We start from the raw sequence: 21,917 nt of genomic DNA on the forward strand, positions 1-21,917 counted from the left end.
TGCAGATCCTCTCAAGCTCTGTCAGGTTGGATGAGGAGCATTCCTGCACAGTGATTTTCAGGTCTCTCCAGAGATGTTAGATCAGGTTCAAATCCAGGCTCTGGCTGGGCCACTCAAGGACATTCAGAGACTCTTAAAGCCACGCTTGCATTGTTTTGGCTGTGTGCTTAGGGTTGATGTCCTGTTAGAAGGTGAACCTTCGCCCCAGTCCGAGGTCCTGAGCGCTCTGGAGCATGTTTTCATCAAGGATCTCCACTGTACTTTTCTCCAGTCATCTTTCCCTCGATACTGACTAGTCTCCCAGTTCCTGCCATTGAATGCTTCACTGTGGAGATGGTGCCAGGTTTCCTCCAGATGTGACGCAGTCAGGCCAAAGAGTTCAATCTTGGCTTCATCAGAACAGAGAATCTTGTTTCTCATGGTCAGAGTCCTTTAGGTGCCTTTTGGTAAATTCCAAGCGGGATGTCATGTGCCTTTTACTGAGGAGTGGCTTACTTCTGGCAAGGTGGAGGCCTGGAGGCCTGATTAGTGGAGTGCTGCAAAGAGGGTTGTCCTTCTGGAAGGTTCACTCCTCTTCACAGAGGAACTCTGGAGCTCTGTCAGGTCACCTCCCTGACCAAGGCCCTTCACCGACGATTGCTAGGTTTGGCCGTGCGACCAGCTCTAGAAAGAGTGTGGTTCCAAAGTTCTTCCATTTTAGAATGATGAAGGCTACTGTGTTCTTGGGGACCTTCAATGCTGCAGAAACGTTTTGGTACCCTTCTCCAGATCTGTGCCTCGACACAATCCTGTCCCGGAGCCTTACAGACAATTCCTTCGACATCATGGCTTGGTTTTTGCTCTGACATTCCCCAAATACTGGTGTGCCATGCTTGTAGTGTCACACCCAAGAAGACTCAAGGTTGTAGTCACTGCTAAAGGTGCTTCAACAAAGTACTGAGTAAAGGGTCTGAATACTTATGTAAATGTGATATTTCCTCTTTTTTTATATAGATAGAGATATATATTCTAAAAACCTGTTTTTGCTTTGTCATTATGGGTTATTGTGTGTAGATTGATGAGGGGGAAAAATGTATTTAATACATTTTAGAAGAAGGCTGTAAAGTAATAAAATGTGGAAAGAGTCATGGGGTCCGAATACACTGTACATATGAAATGAGTAAAACGGTATGTAACATTATTAAAGTGACCAGTGATTCAATGTCTATGTACATAGGGCAGCAACCTCTGAAGTGCAGGGTTGAGTAACCGAGTGGTAGCCGGCTAGTGACAGTGACTAAGTTCAGGGCAGGGTACTGGGTGGAGGCTGACTAGTGATGGCTATTTAACAATCTGATGGCCTTGAGATAGAAACTGAAAAACAGCTTCTCAGTCCCAGTTTTGATGCACCTGTACTGACCTCGCCTTCTGGATGATGATGATGAGCGGGGTGAACAGGCCGTGGTTCAGGTGGTTGATGTCCTTGATTATCTTTTTGGCCTTCCTGTGACATCGGGTGCTGTAAGTGTCCTGGAGGGCAGGCAGTGACGCGTTGGGCAGACCGCACCACCCTCTGGAGAGCACTGCGGTTGCGGTCGGTGCAGTTGCCATACCAGGATGCTCTCAATGGTGCAGCTGTAAAAGTTTGTGAGGGTCTCCGGGGACAAGCCACATTTTTTCCGCCTCCTGATGTTGAAGAGGCGCTGCTGCGCGTTCTTCACCACACTGTCTGTGTGGGTGGACCATTTCAGATTGTCAGTGATATGTATGCCGAGGAACTTAAAGCTTTTCACCTTCTCCACTGCGGCCACGTCAATGTGGATGGGGGCGTGCTCCCTCTGCTGTCTACTGAAGTCCACGATCAGCTCCTTCGTTTTGTTGACATTGAGAGATATTATTTTCCTGGCACCACTCCGCCAGGACCCTCACCTCCTCCCTGTAGGTTGTCTTGCCATTGTTGGTAATCAGGCCTAAAACTGTTGTCGTCTGCAAACTTGATGATTGAGTTGGAGTCTAGGATGAACAGGGAGTACTGGAGGGGGCCGAGCATGCACCCTTGTGGGGCACGTGTTGAGGATCAGTGTAGTGGATGTGTTGTTTCCTACCTTCACCACCTGGGGGGCGGCTCGTCAGGAAGTCCAGGACCAAGTTGCACAGGGCAGGGTTCAGACCCAGGGCCTGAGCTGTATGATGAGCATGGAGTGCTGCAGGGCAATAGTAATTTAGTTCAGTTGCTTTTGCTTTCTTGGGTACAGGAACAACGGTGGACATCTTGAAGCAAGTTGGGACAGCAGACTGGGATTGGGAGAGATTGAATGTTCAGCTGGTCTGCACATGCTCTGAGGACAAGGTTTGGGATGCCGTCTGGGACGGTAAACTTGCAAGGGTTAACACGCGTAACTGTCTTATGTCGGTGGCACTGTGTTATCCTCAAAGTGGGAGAAAAATGTGTTTATCTTGTCCGGGAGCAAGACGTTGGTGTCCGCGACATGGCAGATTTATTCCTTTGTAAATCAGGAAAGGCAGGGTCTATTCCATATAAAACTTGTGATTATTTTATATCATTCTTTTTTGTATCCCACTAACACAGCAGCAGAGATGGGTAACAACTGTGCATGTGCACCCTCGTAAGGGAGACCCTGCCATGTAGAAACATCACAATATGCCCTTATAGGGAGCTTGCAAGCTGATGTTCAGTCCCTGGCTGCACTTTATAGAGGAAACCAAGGAAAATAGGCACTAGATTTCACAGTTTCTCAATAGTCGCCTTGAGTATGGACTGGTTAACTTACGCTATGCTCCAAAATGTCTATCCATGTGTCTGGGAGAAAATGTACAGCAGCCCTAGGCGATGAAGTTGGTTGTGCAGGAAGATTTTGAAAAGCCTAGCAATAGGGAAGGTTTTACATTATTATAATTAAATTGGGTGGCACATCCTTTATTCCTTTCTGGAGCTGGCAGAGGGGCTGTCAGCTCCAGAAACAGTTTAGTAAAATATGTTTCATTGCAAAAACCTTTTACTATCGATGTTCCCGGACAGATTTCACTTGGTTTCGCAAATTAAGCACTAGGCAGCTGCAGGAACAGGGTTGGAGAGCCCATGGCATACATAGGTTGGGCATAATATCACCTGTCACTCAGCGAGAGAATGCTCCTCAAACAGTGGTTGATGGGTGGAGTAAAATAAGTGTTCTTATATATTTATTTTTTTCAGCTGCTTATATTAAGCGCATGCTCTGCTATAAAACCAAAGTAGCCTCCTGGCATCATTGAAAAATGGACGCGCAGATTCAATTCGCTATTAGAGTGCATACAGATGATGCATACAGCATCAGCAGGTCTCGAGATAGTTCATATAAACACATTTAGTAAAATAACGGTAAATTACCATGAGACCGTCTTTTGCATGACACTAACCGGCTGACAACATTTCATGACCACCACAGCCATAGTTGAGTGACATGTTGTCACCTAACATTGCAGAATAGAATATCCCCAAAACATTGTGATATATAAACATAGGCTATATAGGTGTTTTTGGCTAATGTGAAAGCATAAACCAACTAAAATAGCTAGTTCATAGAGGTTTGTGATAAGCGAATAAAGTAAAGTTTAGCAACTTACTTGTTAGATAAGTGTCCATTTGGCCCAGCTAGAAGAGGGGTGCATCTTCAATTAGTTTTTGTATTACAGATTTTTGTAAAACTAACTGCTCATCATTACATTCTTCCATTTCTAATTAAGAACTGTAGTCACGTACACAAATTATCTGCAGCAAAAACAACTGCACCACCAATCTAGTCTGTGTTGATCCTGGTGATGGGTTGTGGGTGTTATCCAGCTACCAGAATACCTCAGACGTTATCCGGGACTTCTCTCTACCTCTCCCTTTATCAGCTACGGTTAATAAAGCAGATTAAAAAATATATCATTTTCTGCTGTTTCCCTTCACTCGGATTGGGTCTAGTTGTCCTCGGATCTGTTCAGAACGGGTCTCTATATGTATTTATGCATATCGGGTACAGGTTGAAAAGCCCCAGGTCCATTTTGGACCCCTGAAGGCCTTTATTAGCTACTGCTGCGGTGGGCCATCCATAGCTTCATTTTCCACAAATCTTTGTTTCAATACTCCGGCTCAAATAAATATGTTCGATGACACAATGGGCTCCCCTCCCATTGTTTTCTTCATGACTCTTGAATTTGTCACCAGACATATTTGTAGGTTGTTGTTGTTGTTTACTGTAAAATAATGTGTAAAGTTAAACCTAGCATCTATGAATAACGGCATAATAGCAGTTTCTATGTGGCAGGGATTCCCCCACATGCGCAGTTGTTAACCATCTTCGCTGCTGTAATCGCAAATGTTTTAGGTGGAAGAGTACACATTTCCTGACTCAAAACGGATCCGACTTTGCTCAAAATAGCTAATTCGGCCATATGCTTTCAATAAAAACCAAATGTCCACACTTCGCAGATTTCTGAATCATGGATTCACTGGCAATGGAGCAGAGCGAGGACGGCATCCAGCAACGTCACCAGTCACGTGACCCGTTTTTGCAGCCGTTTCAGGACAGCGCTACAGAGAGAGAGAGGGTAAACTCCACTGAACTAGTTTCAATGTATGGAATCACTTGGGAATTTCTGGATTTTGGGTCAATGTTTCATTTAATAGGCTACATACCCTGTTAAGAGTTTGGTTCATAAAATATTCATTTTCTAAGATGATGTGTTTGCTTAAATCCCCTCATCTAGCCTATACCTACCTATCTTTTATAGACACAAACACACTTACATACATAGTTGAGCACAAACACGAACACAGGCCTACACAAACCCACACACAGGCCCCAACACCTTCCTGTTTCAAAGAGATTGGTAACTCAAAGACAGGGATTTAGGTCTGTGGCCTCGAAGGAAAGAACCGACGTAACCCAGCTGCAGCACCATCCAACAAGGCTTAGCCTTCATGCTCCTGCATGCAGCAGTACAACTGAAAACAATATGTACAATTCAGACATTATACTGCTCAAATCAATTCTTAGAAGCAATGAGATATGGCCAGGGCAAATTGAAGAGAGACGGGCTCCTTGAAAAAAGACGTAACAATGTAGGACAGGGATATTCAACTATATTCTTACGGGCCAGATGGACAAAAAAAAAGAACAAAAAAAAGAAAAGGTTAACGGCAGGGGCAGGTTAAGGTTAACGGCAGGTTAAGGTTAAGGTTAACGGCAGGTTAAGGTTAACGGCAGGGGGGGACATTTTCCACATGCGATTATTCTTTGGAATAACTGTATAAAAAAAAGCAATGCACACACACACACACACACACACACACACACACACACCAATAAAGCACTTAAATATTGCTACAAGTAATTACGAAAGAAGTGGAGGGCACTCAACCAACAAAAGTCGAGGCGCAAAAAAGAAATTTGCTAATTCAAAAAGGAAAAAGGTGCAACCCTCATTCACCATTTTAACTATTAAAAGCTTCTTAAAAATCTGAAAACTAAGCTCAATATTAACACAATGATAAGTCAAATCATCCAATGCCAAATTCCAGGAAAGTGACATTTTGGCACTGAACATAAGATTTTGGCGGGATTTTTTGCAGATATTTTATTAATGTTCAGAATTGATTTAAGGGCCAGTCTAAATGAATAACAGCCCAGATCTGGCCAGCAAACCGCTAGTTGAATTCCCGATCTAGGCCTAACAAAAAAAAATGGAGGATTTTTTTAGTCTAAGACACAACATAGCCTAATCAGTAGCATTTTCAAAGGCAAAATGGGCATTTCATATGTGTTACCTATAATTTGTCTTCAATGTTGTGACCAACTAAATAGGCTAAAACATATTTCACTGCACAGTTTTATTTGAAGGAATACTGTGCTTTAAGAAAATAAAAAATCTCCAAATACACTGGGAGACATTTACAAGTTTAGTAATAGGTCTGCTGCTAAAATACTTTTAAGAGGAAATGAGAATTACAAGAGGGAAGTGGCTCAGGTTTAAAATATACTGCATTATAACTCTGGCCATGGGAAGAGAACAGCCAAACCAGACAACATTTATACTGTACAGGGCCTGCTCAGTTACACAGTAACACACGGTCAGTAACAAGTCATCCCATTTGCCAGAGAGTTAGAGGATTGTCATTAATCATGCAAACAATTCAACACTCTCTAAAAGAACAAACTAAACCATAAATAGCCGGTACATGGGTTCATTTCACAGATTATGAAACTGCTCATCCTCCATTACCAATTCTTAACATATGGTAATTAGTTAAGAACAAAGGATGATATTGACAAAAAAATTCGACATTTGACAAAAGAGATCTTGAGACAGTTTAAGTCGGAAGTTTACATACACCTTAGCCAAATACATTTAAACTCAGTTATTCACAATTCCTGACATTTAATCCTAGTAAAATCCTAGGATTGAAGTCAGGGAAGTCACATCTATTTTGTGAAGTGCTCCACTCCCTCCTGCAGCAAAGCAACCCCACAACATGATGTGCCACCCACGTGCTTCACAGTTGGGATGGTGTTCTTTGGCTTGCAAGCCTCCCCCTTTTCCCTCCAAACATTATTGCCAACAGCTCTATTTTTGTTTCATCATACCAGAGAATATCTCTCCAAAAAGTACGATTTTTGTCCCCATGTGTAGTTACAAATCGTAGTCTTTTTTTAATGGCGGTTTTGGAGCAGTGGCTTCTTCTTCGTCTTGGCTGATTTATTTTGATTTTTCCATAATGTCAAGCAAATAGGCACTGAGTTTGAAGATAGGCCTTGAAATACATCCACAGGTACACGTCCAATTGACTCAAGTTACATTAATTAACCTATCAGAAGCATCTAAAGCCTTGACATAATTTTCTGGAATTTTCCAAGCTGTTTAAAGGCACAGTCAACTTAGTGTATGTAAACTTCTGACCCACTGGAATTGAGATACAGTTAGATTATTAGATTATAAGTGAAATAATCTGTCTGTAAACAATTGTTGGAAAAACTACTTGTGTCATGCACACAGTAGATGTCCTAATCTACTTGGCAAAACTATAGTTTGTTAACTTCTTACGGATAGTTGGGAAGCTAATGTCCCATCTCGACAACATCCGGTGAAATTGCAGAGTGCCAAATTCAAATTACAGAAATCGTAACATTACAAATTCATGAAAATACAAGTGTCATACATATTTTAAAAGCTTAACTTCTTGTTAATTCAGCCGCTTTGTCAGATTTCAAAAAGGCTTTACGGCGAAAGCACACCATGCGATTATCCGAGGACAGCGCCCGGCACACAAAAGCATTACATACATTTTCCAACCAAGCAAGTCAGAAATAGCGATAAAATCAATCACTTACCTTTGAAGATCTTCATCTGGTTGCAATCACAAGGGTCCCAGCTATATAACAAATGGTACTTTTGTTCGATAAAGTCCTTCTTTAGATCCCAAAAAAGTATGTTTCAATGGCGCACTTAACTCAGTAATCCACCGGTTTCCCTCATTCAAAATGCATACAAAAGAATCCTGTACCAATAAACTTCTTCCAAACATATCAAACAATGTTCCTAATCAATCCTGAGGTACCCTAATATGTAAATAAACTATAAAATATAAGACGGAGAATACCGGAGACCATTACCGGAGATAAACAACGAAGTGCACGCCCTCACCGGAACGCACAACAAACACTACAGCTAAAATGGGAGCCACTTAGAAAAACTACAAATTCTAGCTCATTTTAAAAAAAAAACAGCCTGAAACTCTTTCTAAAGACTTGACATCTAGTGGAAGCCCTTGGAACTGAAATCTGGGAGGTCTTCATGTTATATTCCCATTCCCAGCCATTGTAATCAAAGGTGAGCTGGGGAAGAAAAAAAACTATTCTGGATGGATTGTCCTCAGGTTTTCACCTGCCATATCAGTTCTGTTATACTCACAGACATTATTTTAAAAGTTTTGGAACCTTTAGAGTGTTTTCTATCCAATACTAATTATATGCATTTCCTAGCTTCTGGGCCTGAGTAACAGGCAGTTTACTTTGGGCACCTCATTCATCCAAACTTCCGAATACTGCCCCCTAGTCCGAAGTTAACAAGAAATTTGTGGAGTGGTTGAAAAACTAGTTTTAATGACTCCAACCTAAGTGTATGTATACTTCCGACTTCAACTGTAAGTGTGAGCTAGTTTTACGGCTGCACGGTTAATACATTTATCTAAATTGCAATATTGACATGCGCAATATCCATATCGCAAGAGGCAGTGACAGTTTCAAAACGCCACTAGGCCGTCTGTAAAGCCTGTTTTTTGTTTGTTTTTTACTATTGATTTATTCCTTGAGTTGACAGAGTTCTCTCTCAGTACGTCTTCCATTTGTCCGCTTCCCAGTCCTACACACACACACACACACCAATCCCCGCCACTCAAGCAGACAGTTCCTAGTGCGCAACATTCTCTTTGCATTTTTATTTTATTTCACCTTTATTTAACCAGGAAGGCCATTTGAGAACAAGTTCTCATTTACAATTGCGACCTGGTCAAGATAAAGCAAAGCAGTGCGACAAAAACAACAGAGTTGCACATGGGATAAACAAACGTAGAGTCAATAACACAATAGAAAATCTGTATAGTGTGTGCAAATGAAGTAAGGAGGTACGGCAATAAATAGGCCATAGTGGCGAAGTAATTTCATTTTAGCAATTAACACTGGAGTGATAGATGTGCAGATGAGGATGTGTAAGTATAAATACAGGTATAAATACTGGTGAGCAAAAGAGCAACAAAAAAATATGGGGATAAGGTATGCAGTTGGTTGGATGGGATATTTGTGTACAGCTGCAGCGATCGGTAAGCTGCTCTGACAGCCGATGCTTGAAGTTAGTGAGGGAGATATAGGTCTCCAACTTCAGTGATTATTGCAATTCGTTCCAGTCATTGGCAGCAGAGAACTGGAAGGAAAGGCAGCCAAAGCAGGTGTTGCCTTTGGGGATGACCAGTGAAATATACCTGCTGGAGCGCGTGCTAAGGGTGGGTGTTGCTATGGTGACCAGTGAGCTTAGATAAGGCGGCGCTTTACCTAGCAAATAATTATAGATGATCTGGAGCCAGTGGGTTTGGCGACGAATATGCAGAGAGGACCAGCCAACGAGAGCATACAGGTCGCAATGGTGGGTAGTATATGGGGCTTTGGTGACAAAACGGATGGCACTGTGATAGACTGCATCCAATTTGATGAGTAGAGTGGAGGCTATGTTGTAAATGACATCGACGAAGTCAAGGATCGGCAGAATAGTCAGTTTTACGGGGGTATGTTTGGCAGCATGAGTGAAGGAGGCTTAGTTGTGAAATAGGAAGCCGATTCTAGATTTAACATTGGATTGGAGATGCTTAGTGTGAGTCTGGAAGGAGAGTTTACAGTCTAGCCAGACACCTAGGTATTTATACTTGTCCACATATTCTTAGTCAGAACCGTCCAGAGTAGTGATGCTAGGCGGGCGGGTGCAGGCAGCAATCGGTTGAAGAGCATGCACTTAGTTTTACTAATGTTTAAGAGCAGTTGTAGGCCACGGAAGGAGTGTTGTATGGAGTTGAAGCTTGTTTGGAGGTTTGTTAGCAGTGTCCAAAGGGACAGATGTATACAGAATGGTGTCGCCTGCATAGAGGTGGATCAAAGAATCACCCGCAGCAAGAGCGACATTATTGATATATACAAATAAAACGGTTGGCCCAAGAATTGAACCCTGTGGCACCCTCATAGAGACAACCAGAGGTCCAGACAATAGGCCCTCTGATTTGACACATTGAAATCTGAGAAGTAGTTACTGAACCAGGCGAGGCAGTCATTAGAGAAACCAAGGCTGTTAATTCTCTCCTTCTCTCTTTCTTTCTCTCTCTCGGAGGACCTGAGCCCTAGGACCATGCCCCAGGATTACCTGACATGATGACTCCTTGCTGTCCCCAGTCCACCTGGCTGTGCTGCTGCTCCAGTTTCAACTGTTCTGCCTTATTATTATTTGACCATGCTGGTCATTTATGAACATTTGAACATCTTGGCCATGTTCTGTTATAATCTCCACCCGGCACAGCCAGAAGAGGACTGGCCACCCCACATAGCCTGGTTCCTCTCTAGGTTTCTTCCTAGGTTTTGGCCTTTCTAGGGAGTTTTTCCTAGCCACCGTGCTTCTACACCTGCATTGCTTGCTGTTTGGGGTTTTAGGCTGGGTTTCTGTACAGCACTTTGAGATATCAGCTGATGTACGAAGGGCTATATAAATAAATTTGAAAATTTGAAATTTGTTGAGTCTGCCGATAAGAATACGGTGATTGACAGAGTCGAAAGCCTTGGCCAGGTCGATGAAGACGGCTGCACAGTACTTTTTTTAATCAATAGTAGTTATGATATCGTTTAGGATCTTGAGCGTGGCTGCGATGCACCCATGACCAGCTCGGAAACCAGATTGCATAGCGGAGAAGGTATGGTGGGATTCAAGATGGTCGATGATCTGTTTGTTCAGTTTGCTTTCGAAGACTTTAGAAAGGCAGGGCAGGATGGATATAAGTCTAACAGTTTGGATCTAGAGTGTCTCCCCCTTTGAAGAGGGGGATGACCGCATGCATGGACCAAACAGCATGCAGTCAACAGAACGACGCAGCTTTCCACTTTGCTTGTTAATACAAATCCACGTTTTCTATATTATACGATTAGTTTTTGTAACTTGCTCTCTGCAAAATGCTAGTTAGTCGCTCTTAGCCTCTTACTTCTACCCCCTCCTTTTTCGAAAATTCTGTTAAAAATCGCGCAACTTTTCAGCGTCCTGCTACTCATGCCAGGAATATAGTATATGCATATGATTAGTATGTGTGGATAGAAAACACTCTGAAGTTTATAAAACTGGTTAAATCACGGCTGTGACTATAACAGATCGTGTGTTTCATTGAAAAACGCAAGAAAAACTGCTCTCTGAAAGCTAAAAATAATTTCCATAAGTCACTTCCACGAGTTGTTAAAAGAGAACAGAATTTAATATCGACCTGCCTGAAATTCATACAAATTCCACACGATGGCGCCATTGTCCTCATTTTCAATTGAATTAATTGTTGGAAAATCCATCTATCTGACCTCCATTTTCCCAGTCTTCACCCGGATGTAGTTGATGAAGACATTAGAAGCCATTGATTTGCAAGCGAAGACCTATTGAAAATACATCGCCCTGTAATCATTTTGATAGATTATAAACGTTTACTAATACCTAAAGTTGGATTACAAAAGGATTTCGAAGTGTTTTGTGAAAGTTTATCGTCGACTTTTTTAATTTTAAAAAATTACGCAGCGTTTAAAAACGATGTTTTTTTCTGAATGACACAGCTTCCATACAAAGCTATTTTGGGTATATATGGACCGATTTAAACGAAAAAAAGACCCAATAGTGATGTTTATGGGGCATATAGGAGTGCCAAGAAAGAAGCTCGTCAAAGGTAATGAATGTTTTATATTTTATTTCTGCGTTTTGGGTAGCGCCGGCTACCGCAAAATCTGTTGTTTACGTGTCGTGCTGGCATTTTGGGGGGTGCATGCTATCAGATAATAGCTTCTCATGCTTTCGCCGAAAAGCATTTTAAAAATCTGACTTGCTGGCTAGGTTCACAACGAGTGTAGCTTTAATTCAATACCCTGCTTGTGAATTTTGATCAAAGATTGAGTTGTAACGAGTACATTTAGCATTTAGCGTAGCGCATTTGCATTTCCAGGGGCATACTTGAGACGTCTGCGTCTCAAGTATGGTCAAGAAGTTAAGCTCTAAATGTGCCTAAAAAGAGTGTTAGCTCCTAATGCTAATATTGCTAGCAAACCTTTGCTTTAATACAGGCCAGTACCAGTGGAAGTATATCAGCACTGTTTGTGAAACAGCTTCTTCTTAATCAGAGAGAAAAATATGAATGTACTATTTAAAATGCATTTAAATAAATTATTTAAACCTAAATAGGGTCCCATGGGAAACACTGACCAACACTTTGATTCATACTCTGTCACAAACATCTCCTCCCTTACTTTTCCATTCGTTGTCACGCCAAACAAAACTACATTCCAAGTGTCCACTGTATTCTAACCATAAAATTAGAATGATCATTTTATTTATGACTCCATCAGTTTACCCAAGTGTTCCGATCTATAAATCGCAAGTAAAAACGCAATATAATGGTAAAAAAAAAAAAATCACAATTAGATTTTTTTGCTCGTGTTGTGCAGCCCTAGCTAGTATCAGTGATCGTTTGACAATCTACTAGGACAGCCAGCTGACATGGTTACAAAAGAACAATTAGCTCTGACTGAAACCAAAGTCAAGTCTTTACGTAAGACCAAAACTTCCTTTCGACATTGTTTACAGAGACAAGTTCCAATTCAGTCAATACAGGGCAGTGGCCAAAAGCATTCAAAAAGGCGACTTCCTAAAAAGAAGACAGAAGCAAAACTACAAACAACTGAGAACCTCTACTGAGCCTGACCACTACACACCAATGGATATTAGGCTCATACACCATGGCTATAGAACTAAAGGTGGTGTTACGTAGGCTATCCCAAAAATGTAGTTACATATCGCAATATTATTTTGTGACGACATTATATTGTTTTTGCTACTGTAGGTAGCGTTAGCTGGCACTAGTCGGCTGCGCCAAAACTTCTGTTTTTTTCATCCTATAGCTTAATTATCCATGCTCTTTTTAAATAGTGAGAAAACATATTTTCAGGACTTTTATTTCCCTGGCTGATCTAAACTCGTTCTCATGCTCTCTAGTGAGAAATGTGTTTGCAACATACTGCGATTTTAATGCTATTGTATCGAATCGCAATACATATAGAATTGTGAGAATCGCAATACACATAGTATCGGCAACTTCAATACTTGCCTAAAAAGATAAGCATTATTTCACAGAGCAATTCCAACCATAAACTATTTGCCAAACAGTTGGAGTAGCTATGCGCTGTTGTCAAGACAAGATGCTCACATTCAAATCAGTGGTTGTTTGGGTTGAATGTGTTTTGGAAAGCCTGAAAGAGGAATAGAGTGAGAGGCAGAACAGACCCCCAGGTGATAAGATCACAACAACCCACATTGACAGACAAACGCTGAGCTGTCAAATAAATCACCCTGATAGAAAAAAGACTGAGGAATCACTTGACTGGCGAACAACTACACTAAACAATCTAAATATTAGACTAACCCTAATCATTCAATGACTTTACCAATACCAGACATAAAACAAATAGCATCAAATGGCTAAACTTAGTAAAAATATTTTGGCTAACAGTAAATTTACAGTTTGTAGGTGTATAGCCTGTAGGCCTATTTGTTGAGTTACAATTGTTAAAAAAAGGAAAATAACTTAGTGAATGAATGTTCAGCACAGTAGTACACAGACCTAGATACTCCCTCATAAGGATATGAATGAATGCTATTGTGTACATCTATAGGAGACACAACGGCATACACGTGACCTACTTTTTGTGTGTATGTACTGACAAGGCTGTGCAACTGATAAAAGCAAACACACACTACATGTTAAGGTTTTTAAATGTACGTAAACTGTAAAGTCTTGTCTGTAATGTCTTGGACCCCAGTAAGACTAGCTGTCGCCATTGCATCGGCTAATTGGGATCCTAATAAAATCAAAGAAATATAATCAAGTCCAAGACAGCTAGACACACCCTGATTCATGTCCTTCCCTATGTTTGATTAAATTTTGCGTTTTTGGATAACTAGGTTACCTTCTTCAAACACACGTTATACCTAGTCCTTCCTCTTTTCAGTGCAACATGCAGACCGGATATTTAACATGGTGGTATGTATTTCACACTCAGAAAAAAAAGCTGTTAATCCTTAAGAGTCGATTGATACACCCCAGTTATAGCTCTGTTTGTCAGAGGAGACATCCCGAAAATCAGTCTTCTCACAAAAAGCATCTGAACGGTTTGGTGTAAAAGACAAGACTCTCACGAACACAATGGCGTTTTCCATGTTGCTCTACGACCGCCACAACCCCACGGGACTGAAGGTAGCCCAGTACCATTTAACTTTTTTATTTTATTTTTTTAGAAGTATGGAAGTAGTTTAGTACCCGAAAAAATGGGGTTAAATGTGTCTAAAACATATATACACTGAACAAAAATATAAACGTTACATGTAAAGTGTTGATCTTATGTTTCATGAGCTGAAAAGTTCTATACGCACAAAAAGCTTATTTCTCAAATTTGTTTACCTCCGTTAGTGAGCATTTCTCCTTTGTCAAGATAATCCATCCACCTGACAGATGTGACATATCAAGAAGCTAATTAAACAGCATGATCATTACACAGGCGCACCTTGTGCTGGGATCAATAAAAGGCCACAACAAGTTGAGGGTGCGTGCAATTGTCATGATGACTGCTGGAATGTCCACCAGAGCGGTTGCCAGAGAATTAAATGTGTCTACCATAAGCGTCCAACGTCGTTTTAGAGAATTTGGCAGTATGTCCAACCGGCCTCACAAACACAGACCAAGCCAGTCAAGGACCCCCATGTCCAGCTTCTTCACCTGCGGGATCGTCTGAGGGGGAGGGTTGGCGCTGAGGAGTATTTCTCTCTAATAAAGCGCTTTTGTGGGGAAAAACTCATTCTGATTGGATGGGTCTAGGTCCCCAGTGGGTGGACAGTCACGTGAAAACCATAGATTAGGGCCTAATGAATTTATTTCAATTGATTTATTTCCTTTTATGAACTGTAACTCAGCAACATCTTTGAAATTGTTGCATTTATATTTTTGTTCAGTATATATATATTTCCTGAGTGTTCTTATATCTTCTAGATATACGACAGACACTTCAAACCCTTATTACTTAACATTTTTTGACGCTCTGTTCTGCTATTTCTGAATGAGTTATTCAATGCGTTTCTATGGGCAACAGTAGTAAAGGCCAAACTCAATATTATATCCACACATTGTTAAATATATTATTTATACCTACATGGGTCCTGAAAATCTAAATCAAATAACTACAATGATCAATGGTATAACCATCTTAAACCCCAACGGTTTAGACTTTTAGGGATTAATAACCTGTACGAGTGAGTCTTTGCAGGTGTCAGTGAGTAGCGCACATATTCCTATTCAACCACATGTTTTTCGTCAGACAGCTTTGTGCTATTGTGATGAAGGAAAAAGCTGTGGAACTTTATACATTTGCTATGCGAAATAAAAGCATATTCATCACACGTGACCCATGATGCTAACAGAGAAGGGTCAGCAAATCAGCTCCAAGTGATTTACATTTGGTAAATCTATTATTTCAAAGTATTCCTACACATAATAGAGATATGCGATCGTATACAAATGTAAACAATGTTTGAAATTACTATGTTTCAGTCAAATGTTATATCTGTTTGGGCTTCTTGCTGTCAATTTGCAGTATACAAATTATTTGAAAATTATGTTCCGGCCCCCTGACCATCCTTTAAGAAAAAAGAAATGTATCGTCCCGAGGCTGAATGCAGTTGATGATCCCTGTCCGACGCATTGACATGGTTTACTATAATGGTACTGTGAGGAGAAACAGTAAGGTATACATGCTTATAACCTAAAACCACCCACCCATCCTGATACAAAAACACAGGGTTGTGTTGTGCAATTCCTTTTCACGGTGCGATTGCATCCAAAATTCTCCCCATCCTCTCAATTCAAACAAAACACCACTAATAGAAAACAAACTGTAAAATATATGAAAATGCGGACAAATAACAAAATTGGACTGTCAGTTTGTGAGAAGATGTGTGAATACACTGATCAGATCCATAACAGATGACATCAATGGGAAACAATATATAGGGTTAGGGTTCCCACACGGAAAACAGACATAAGACGGAGGTGTACCTGTGCTAATTAGATATGTGTCTGTGAACACCTGTGAGTAAACAAAAGACAGACGCCACAAACGTGTTGCCACTGAAAAATACTGTCGGCTGCAACTGTGTTAAAAGCAGTTAAAACAGTTTGCAGTAAGTGTAGATTTAGCATTTGTGTTTTTTTATTTTGTATATATGAAAGTAGTACCACAATTGAAAATCGATACTCGGTTTGATGGAGTATTTGGCCCTTTTGACTGCCAGAGCCAATTCGCCTCTACACAGAACATGGAAGGTCCATGGACAATAAGGAATAACATTAGGCTCCTGGCGGGTAGGAGCATTGGGTCAGTAACCAAAAGGTTGCTGGATCGAATCCCTGAGCTGACAAGGTAAAAAAAATCTGTCATTCTGCCCCTGAGCAAGGCAGTTAACCCACTGTTCACCGGGCGCCAAAGATGTGGATGTTGATTAAGGCAGCCCTCCACACCTCTCTGATTCAGAAGGGTTGGGTTAAATGCGGAAGACACATATCAGTTGAATGCATTCAGTTGTACAACTGACTAGGTACCATCCCCGATCCCTTTCCTTTAGTCCATTGTTGGGCTCGACTGATGGCTAATTCCAGCCAGCATGAACATAAAAAGGGATCAGGCGGGTCTTACTGATCCGTTCCTACCATCTTCCTTTACCTTCAATGAATAATTACCAAATACATTGGATCATATGTTGGCCATCTTATGCGCTGTGCTGCTGTTGTCACTAGGAAGAACAAGCACACAGAACCACATACATCATGGTCCTCACTTATGTAATATATTGAATATGAAACACATGCCAAGTTCAAGGACAAAGCCTCCCTGCAATATATCAATCAACCCGAGGTGTGCTAGGCAGATAGATTGAATGGAGAACATCGCGTCTTGGGGCACAAAACTGTGGAAATGTCATCGTATGAACGCATTTCAACCGTCTAGAATAAGAAATATGGACGCCATTCTTTTGAGAGCATTGGAAGTCTGCAATAAGAGCGAAGCATCCTTGCCTTATCTATTTGTTTTTAAATTAATGGCCATCTGGATTAAGCTGATTCCAAATGCAGATAAAATGTTTGCGTAATCGCCAATGCGTTGCAAGACACTGTACTGCACATCGTACTGTGAATGGGCACCCAGGTACTTTATGAATGGAAGTGGTCACATGACCGCACCACCTCCCGACCAGATATTTCTCACTGACTGTCAACAAGCGCACGCAAGCGATCAGTCCATTAAAACAACACGGATTTACAGCGATAAATAATTGAAATGTACACAAATGACCCTATTTCAAGTTCACAATCACATAAATACTGCTTTCCGGGTTCAGGCCAGTGCATTTGGAACGCATTACGTCCATTACAAAATATATATATATGAATGAGATTGTAATATGCAAATGAGTGTGATTGAGAAAAAAATATGGCGTCTTCTACTTCTGGATTCTGACATTGCAGCAACCAGTTTACAGCCACATTAACATTGAATAATTATAATATTGAGGGAATATTTTTTTAAACCACATTACTATTTTATGATACTCTCTTAGTTCATGTAGAGGAGTTAGCGTTAACCTATTATCAAATGCCAAGAAAACACTATCGTATATAATATTGAATCTTATGACAAGATCATTTTAAAGCGGATAAGCATAGGGTCTTAAATCCTATGTACAAACAAATAATCTAGCCACAGTGACTATGTGTGTACATCGTGTAATTTATTACAGTCTGAAATAGCAACAGATATTATCCAATTGCAGTCAAATCAAAGGTATTCTTCAAAGACAATATTGATGAAACAACTACCATATATTGCATTAATTATGAGGCTATTGTTATAAAGTGGACTGTATACCATTTTCTGTACAGTTGTCAAAATTACCTATAGCATCTCTCGTTGCCATAATATAATAAGAGGCCTCTATTTCTATTAAATCCAGTCCCAAAACACATTGGTTTATTTTATATTATCACAACAAACTAAATAGATGTTTGTCTTTTGTATTACTTCAATAGTAATCTAATTTAAATATGAACGTGAGTAGAACCAATGTGTAGAAGCAATGATCCTAGTGGAACAGAGTAGTCATTTAGAATCCTGCAAATCATTTCAGTGAAGATTAGACATGAAGGACATCGTTGCATTCTAGAATGTGGGGTAAAATGTACTCACTCGTTGTTTGGATTTGTCGAATCTTCGCTCATCTTTCCTCAAGGGGATCCAAATCCTGGCAATAGCATCGAGGACGCAGTGACGGCGGGGAAATAAACCGCAAATATCACCATTTTCTTTTGCATAAAACACCCAGATATTGGATAAAAGTAAATGGTCTTACAGTGGTGCATGCATAAGTGAGCTTTATTTCGGAAAACCAAGTAGCCTAGCTAGCTGTAACTAAATTGCCAGGAGGAATGACAACCGATGATTCATTTTATCTTCCCTGGAAGTAAAATCCAACCAGAATAAAATACACAGCTTCGTCATCCTCTTCGCCAACACGAAATCCAATGTGTTCAGATGCTACATTCTTTTACAAAATAAACCCGACATTTGGCACGTTATTCGTGTTTAGCTATCGAGCGTTCCCTCGCCAACTTCAGCTCCAGGACAACACTTGAAAAGCGCTGCAGCGTTGATCCGTCAATGTGTCGGTGTACGTTGAATTATAACCTCCACAACTGGGGGAAAAAGACAGGCCTACAAACTAATTTCAATGATGAAATTGAAGTACATTAGGCAAAAACGGTGAGTAAAATTTTCTCGAAGAAGTTGTTGGACATCTGCTTTAATCGAATTCCATTTTCAACTCCGGCAATGAACATCGGAAAACTGGGCGGAAGCGTCGACCCAGCTCGAGAATGAAATCCTTCCGCGTGGCCGCAAAAACATATATGTGAAAGGGGTCTCAACTATCAATACAATTGCTTACATCTACTCGAAACATATTTAATTCGTTTTCATGTTCAAATATGCCTGTGTCATTTGGCATATACATTGATTATTTATATTCAAAGTTGACTTAAAGTAGTCCCTGCACTTCCCGAACGAAGTTTCCTTTCAATCACGCATTGATACACAGAAAAGGGAAGCGTCTGTGTGATAGCACGCAAAATAGAAAATAATATGTAGGAAGGATTGTGTGTGTGACTGTGTGATAGCACCGCCAATATCAAGTGTAGATTATGTTACCTTGCGTTGCATTTCAAGCATTTAATATCACAAAAAACAAGCACTTTCAATTGTGGATGACTAGTGCTTTAAAATGGAGGAGATAGTTTGGACATACAGTATGAGCCGAATACATGGTGCAGCACGTGGAATGATGACATCAGATTCCCTTCACGATTTCAAATAGCAGAGAAGGATGGCTATAGTTGTCTTCTTCAATCTGCTTCTCATTTATTGGCTGTAGGCTTGATCTTCAATTTAGGTCTGAGGCCCGATATGTGAATGGTGATTCTTGTCATTTGTTTGACTTTGAATTGTACACAATTATTGAATCATGTTGAAATTCCAAATAACATTGTATCTGCAGCGACCTCATGGCCAGGCCAGGAATATTATAATATAGAATATAATTTTCTCAAAACTGTTACCTTTTTTTCTTGGATGTAAAAAGGTGATAATAATACACAATAATATGATTTTTTAATCTAAATTATATTTGAAGACAGGTAATAATGTTAGCCAGGTATTTAAGCCCTTCACAGCCATGGCTTTAGAAAATAATAGATTCTTGAATGAAATTCCATTAACCAGCAAGTGCAGGCCTTTGAAAAAACCTACTCCACTCAGCATGTTTACAGATCTTTAACTTTATTATAAATATTGTATTGTTCTAGCTACGTGTTTCTCCAGAAGATAGTGTGAATGTAGCATAATGTGCTATTACATTGGCATTCCGCGGACAACCATTGGAAATTGGGAAATATCTCTGAGCTCTCCCTGTTGGATTTCATTCATGTATTTTGTGAGATAAAGACAGCTAGAAAACAAATGCAATACCAATTGACAAGTTAACTGCAAATCCATATGGCATGAATTCATCTTATTCACTAGACTAGTTGAAGATTTGTCATATGCAACCAATGGGGTGGTTATATAAGTCTTTATGCTATTGGATTTCTGTGCTGTGTGGAATGGCAAGAGATCAGGCTAAATGATTCTACCCGGTTGTCATAGTGACAGTATGTTGTGTGAGAAGTTTCTTTGTATTTTACTGGCTCCCATACAGCTTGTGCTACGGCCTATGTAGCAGCTGTATAAAACAGCCCCAATCAGTAGATACAGTACATTGCTCTATCTAATGAGATGCATAGTTTAACGCATTTTGAACTGCTCTCAGGTGTTTGAAAATATTTCCTATCTGTCATGACAGTGGGGGGTGGAGCTTATCAGTGTGACACAATGGTCTGATTTGGTGGGTAGCTGCTGATATTCTTAGAACAAAGGTTGAGTTTTTTTGTTCAGGTTAATTTTCCAACAATATGGTGCAGTCTCGACGGCCAAATTATTTACAGTCTCATACGCATGTCGACGTTATCAAACAGATGTTGGTGGCAATGGATTCATAAAATGAACTCATTTTAAAAAGTCGGCTACAGTAGTGCACTTTTCACCCCTCCGTTCTTAAATAGAATCAAGCTTCCTCATGCTTAGGCTTACGTCCACATGCCCAAATAAAGTGTCATTGGAGAAGAAAAACAATGACCATCTTTGAATTTTCCCACTAGCATGCCTCTATCCTTTGGAGTGTTCAGAGTTCAGGAAGTCAGTTTGTTTTCTCATCTCAAAAATATGAATTGCCTATATTGCATTTCCTGTGTTGTTCACTCGGCACAGTGTACTGAGCAAAAGGGCAACAGGATGTTTAGCTCACAGAGAGAAGCCTTAGTGCGCTACTTCCCTCACAACAAGCAATAAGGGTCAACTGTTGAAGGAGATATATAACATAATGAATCAATAAGATGTTCAATGGTGACCTACTTACAGTACCTGAAGATTAGACCTATAACAGGGTTAGCTTCTCAAGTCTTAACCCAATGAGTCCCACCATAACGGTGCATTTTAGGATTCTAACCCCTTTTAAACAAGTTTCAAGTTTTAATATCACATGCACAAGCACAGTGAAATGCCTTTCTAAACATGGTGTGTTTGAGCTACAGACTTCTGGGTTGTACCGTTGGATTTGTCTATTTCTTCTGCATCAGTAGATACCATTAGTCTGTATGTTTAACATGGGTTGAGCTAGAGTGGTGTTTGTGAGACAAGGGTGGATCCCGAAGGTGCCCTGGGGGCGGGTCTTTTTTCCAAAAACGTCTCTAGAGTCTGAATGGTTTGAGCTACAAACTTTTGAAAGCTAAGACTCTCCCACTCACAAGCTACACACAAGTAATTAGAAGGTAAGGTGTTCTTCTACATAGAAGATCATAGGAAATCCCAGGACATAGTGTCTATAATACTGTAATAAGCTCACGTAGTTGATGTCAAACTCCACACAGTTGCCAATTCCCAGTGAGCAAACAATTTCTGTAGAGCATTCATATAAATACATTTTTATCCGGCTTTTGCTTTGGCAGACCTTGTTTTTCTTATTGACATTTGTCAATAAACTCATGAATAAAACTGTTTATGTCAAATTGTTTTGTGTTCTACTTGTAGCCCTGGTTGTTATAAAAATAAATTGGTAAACCACTTCATTGTGAGGCTAAATATAAGGTCTGGACATGCAGATAAATGAAAATCAGATAAATTAAAAGCCAATTTTTTTCCTGGTGTCTCAGGGCTGATAGGGTTAAGGGAGTAACAACTCATGGCAACGCATTTCATAGATGTAACAACACATTTTTTATAGATGCAGTAGATCTCTGTTAGACAAATAATTCACTCACACTGCAAAAATGCCCACCAAAATTCAACATTCCAAGGAAAGTGAGTTATGACACACATTGAAACAGTCTAGGGACACAACGTGGCTACTGGAGGAAGATGCTCAAGGTGAAACATGTC

At 40.3% G+C, this 21,917-nt stretch overlaps 1 protein-coding gene across 1 annotated transcript in view; it reads right to left on the reverse strand.

Annotated features, from left to right (window-relative positions):
* The window catches only part of LOC139375098 (sprouty-related, EVH1 domain-containing protein 1-like), a 79,233-nt gene extending 60,251 nt beyond the window's left edge, over nt 1–18,982 (reverse strand). The window contains exon 1 of the mRNA XM_071116542.1: nt 18,081–18,982. Within this exon, the coding sequence (XP_070972643.1) occupies nt 18,081–18,112 (32 nt within the window). The 5' untranslated portion in view covers nt 18,113–18,982. The remainder of the gene's footprint in view (nt 1–18,080) is intronic.
* Between the last annotated feature and the right edge of the window lie 2,935 nt (nt 18,983–21,917).

The sequence above is a fragment of the Oncorhynchus clarkii genome, chromosome 19, assembly GCF_045791955.1.
Source record: "Oncorhynchus clarkii lewisi isolate Uvic-CL-2024 chromosome 19, UVic_Ocla_1.0, whole genome shotgun sequence".
Lineage (NCBI taxonomy): Eukaryota > Metazoa > Chordata > Actinopteri > Salmoniformes > Salmonidae > Oncorhynchus > Oncorhynchus clarkii.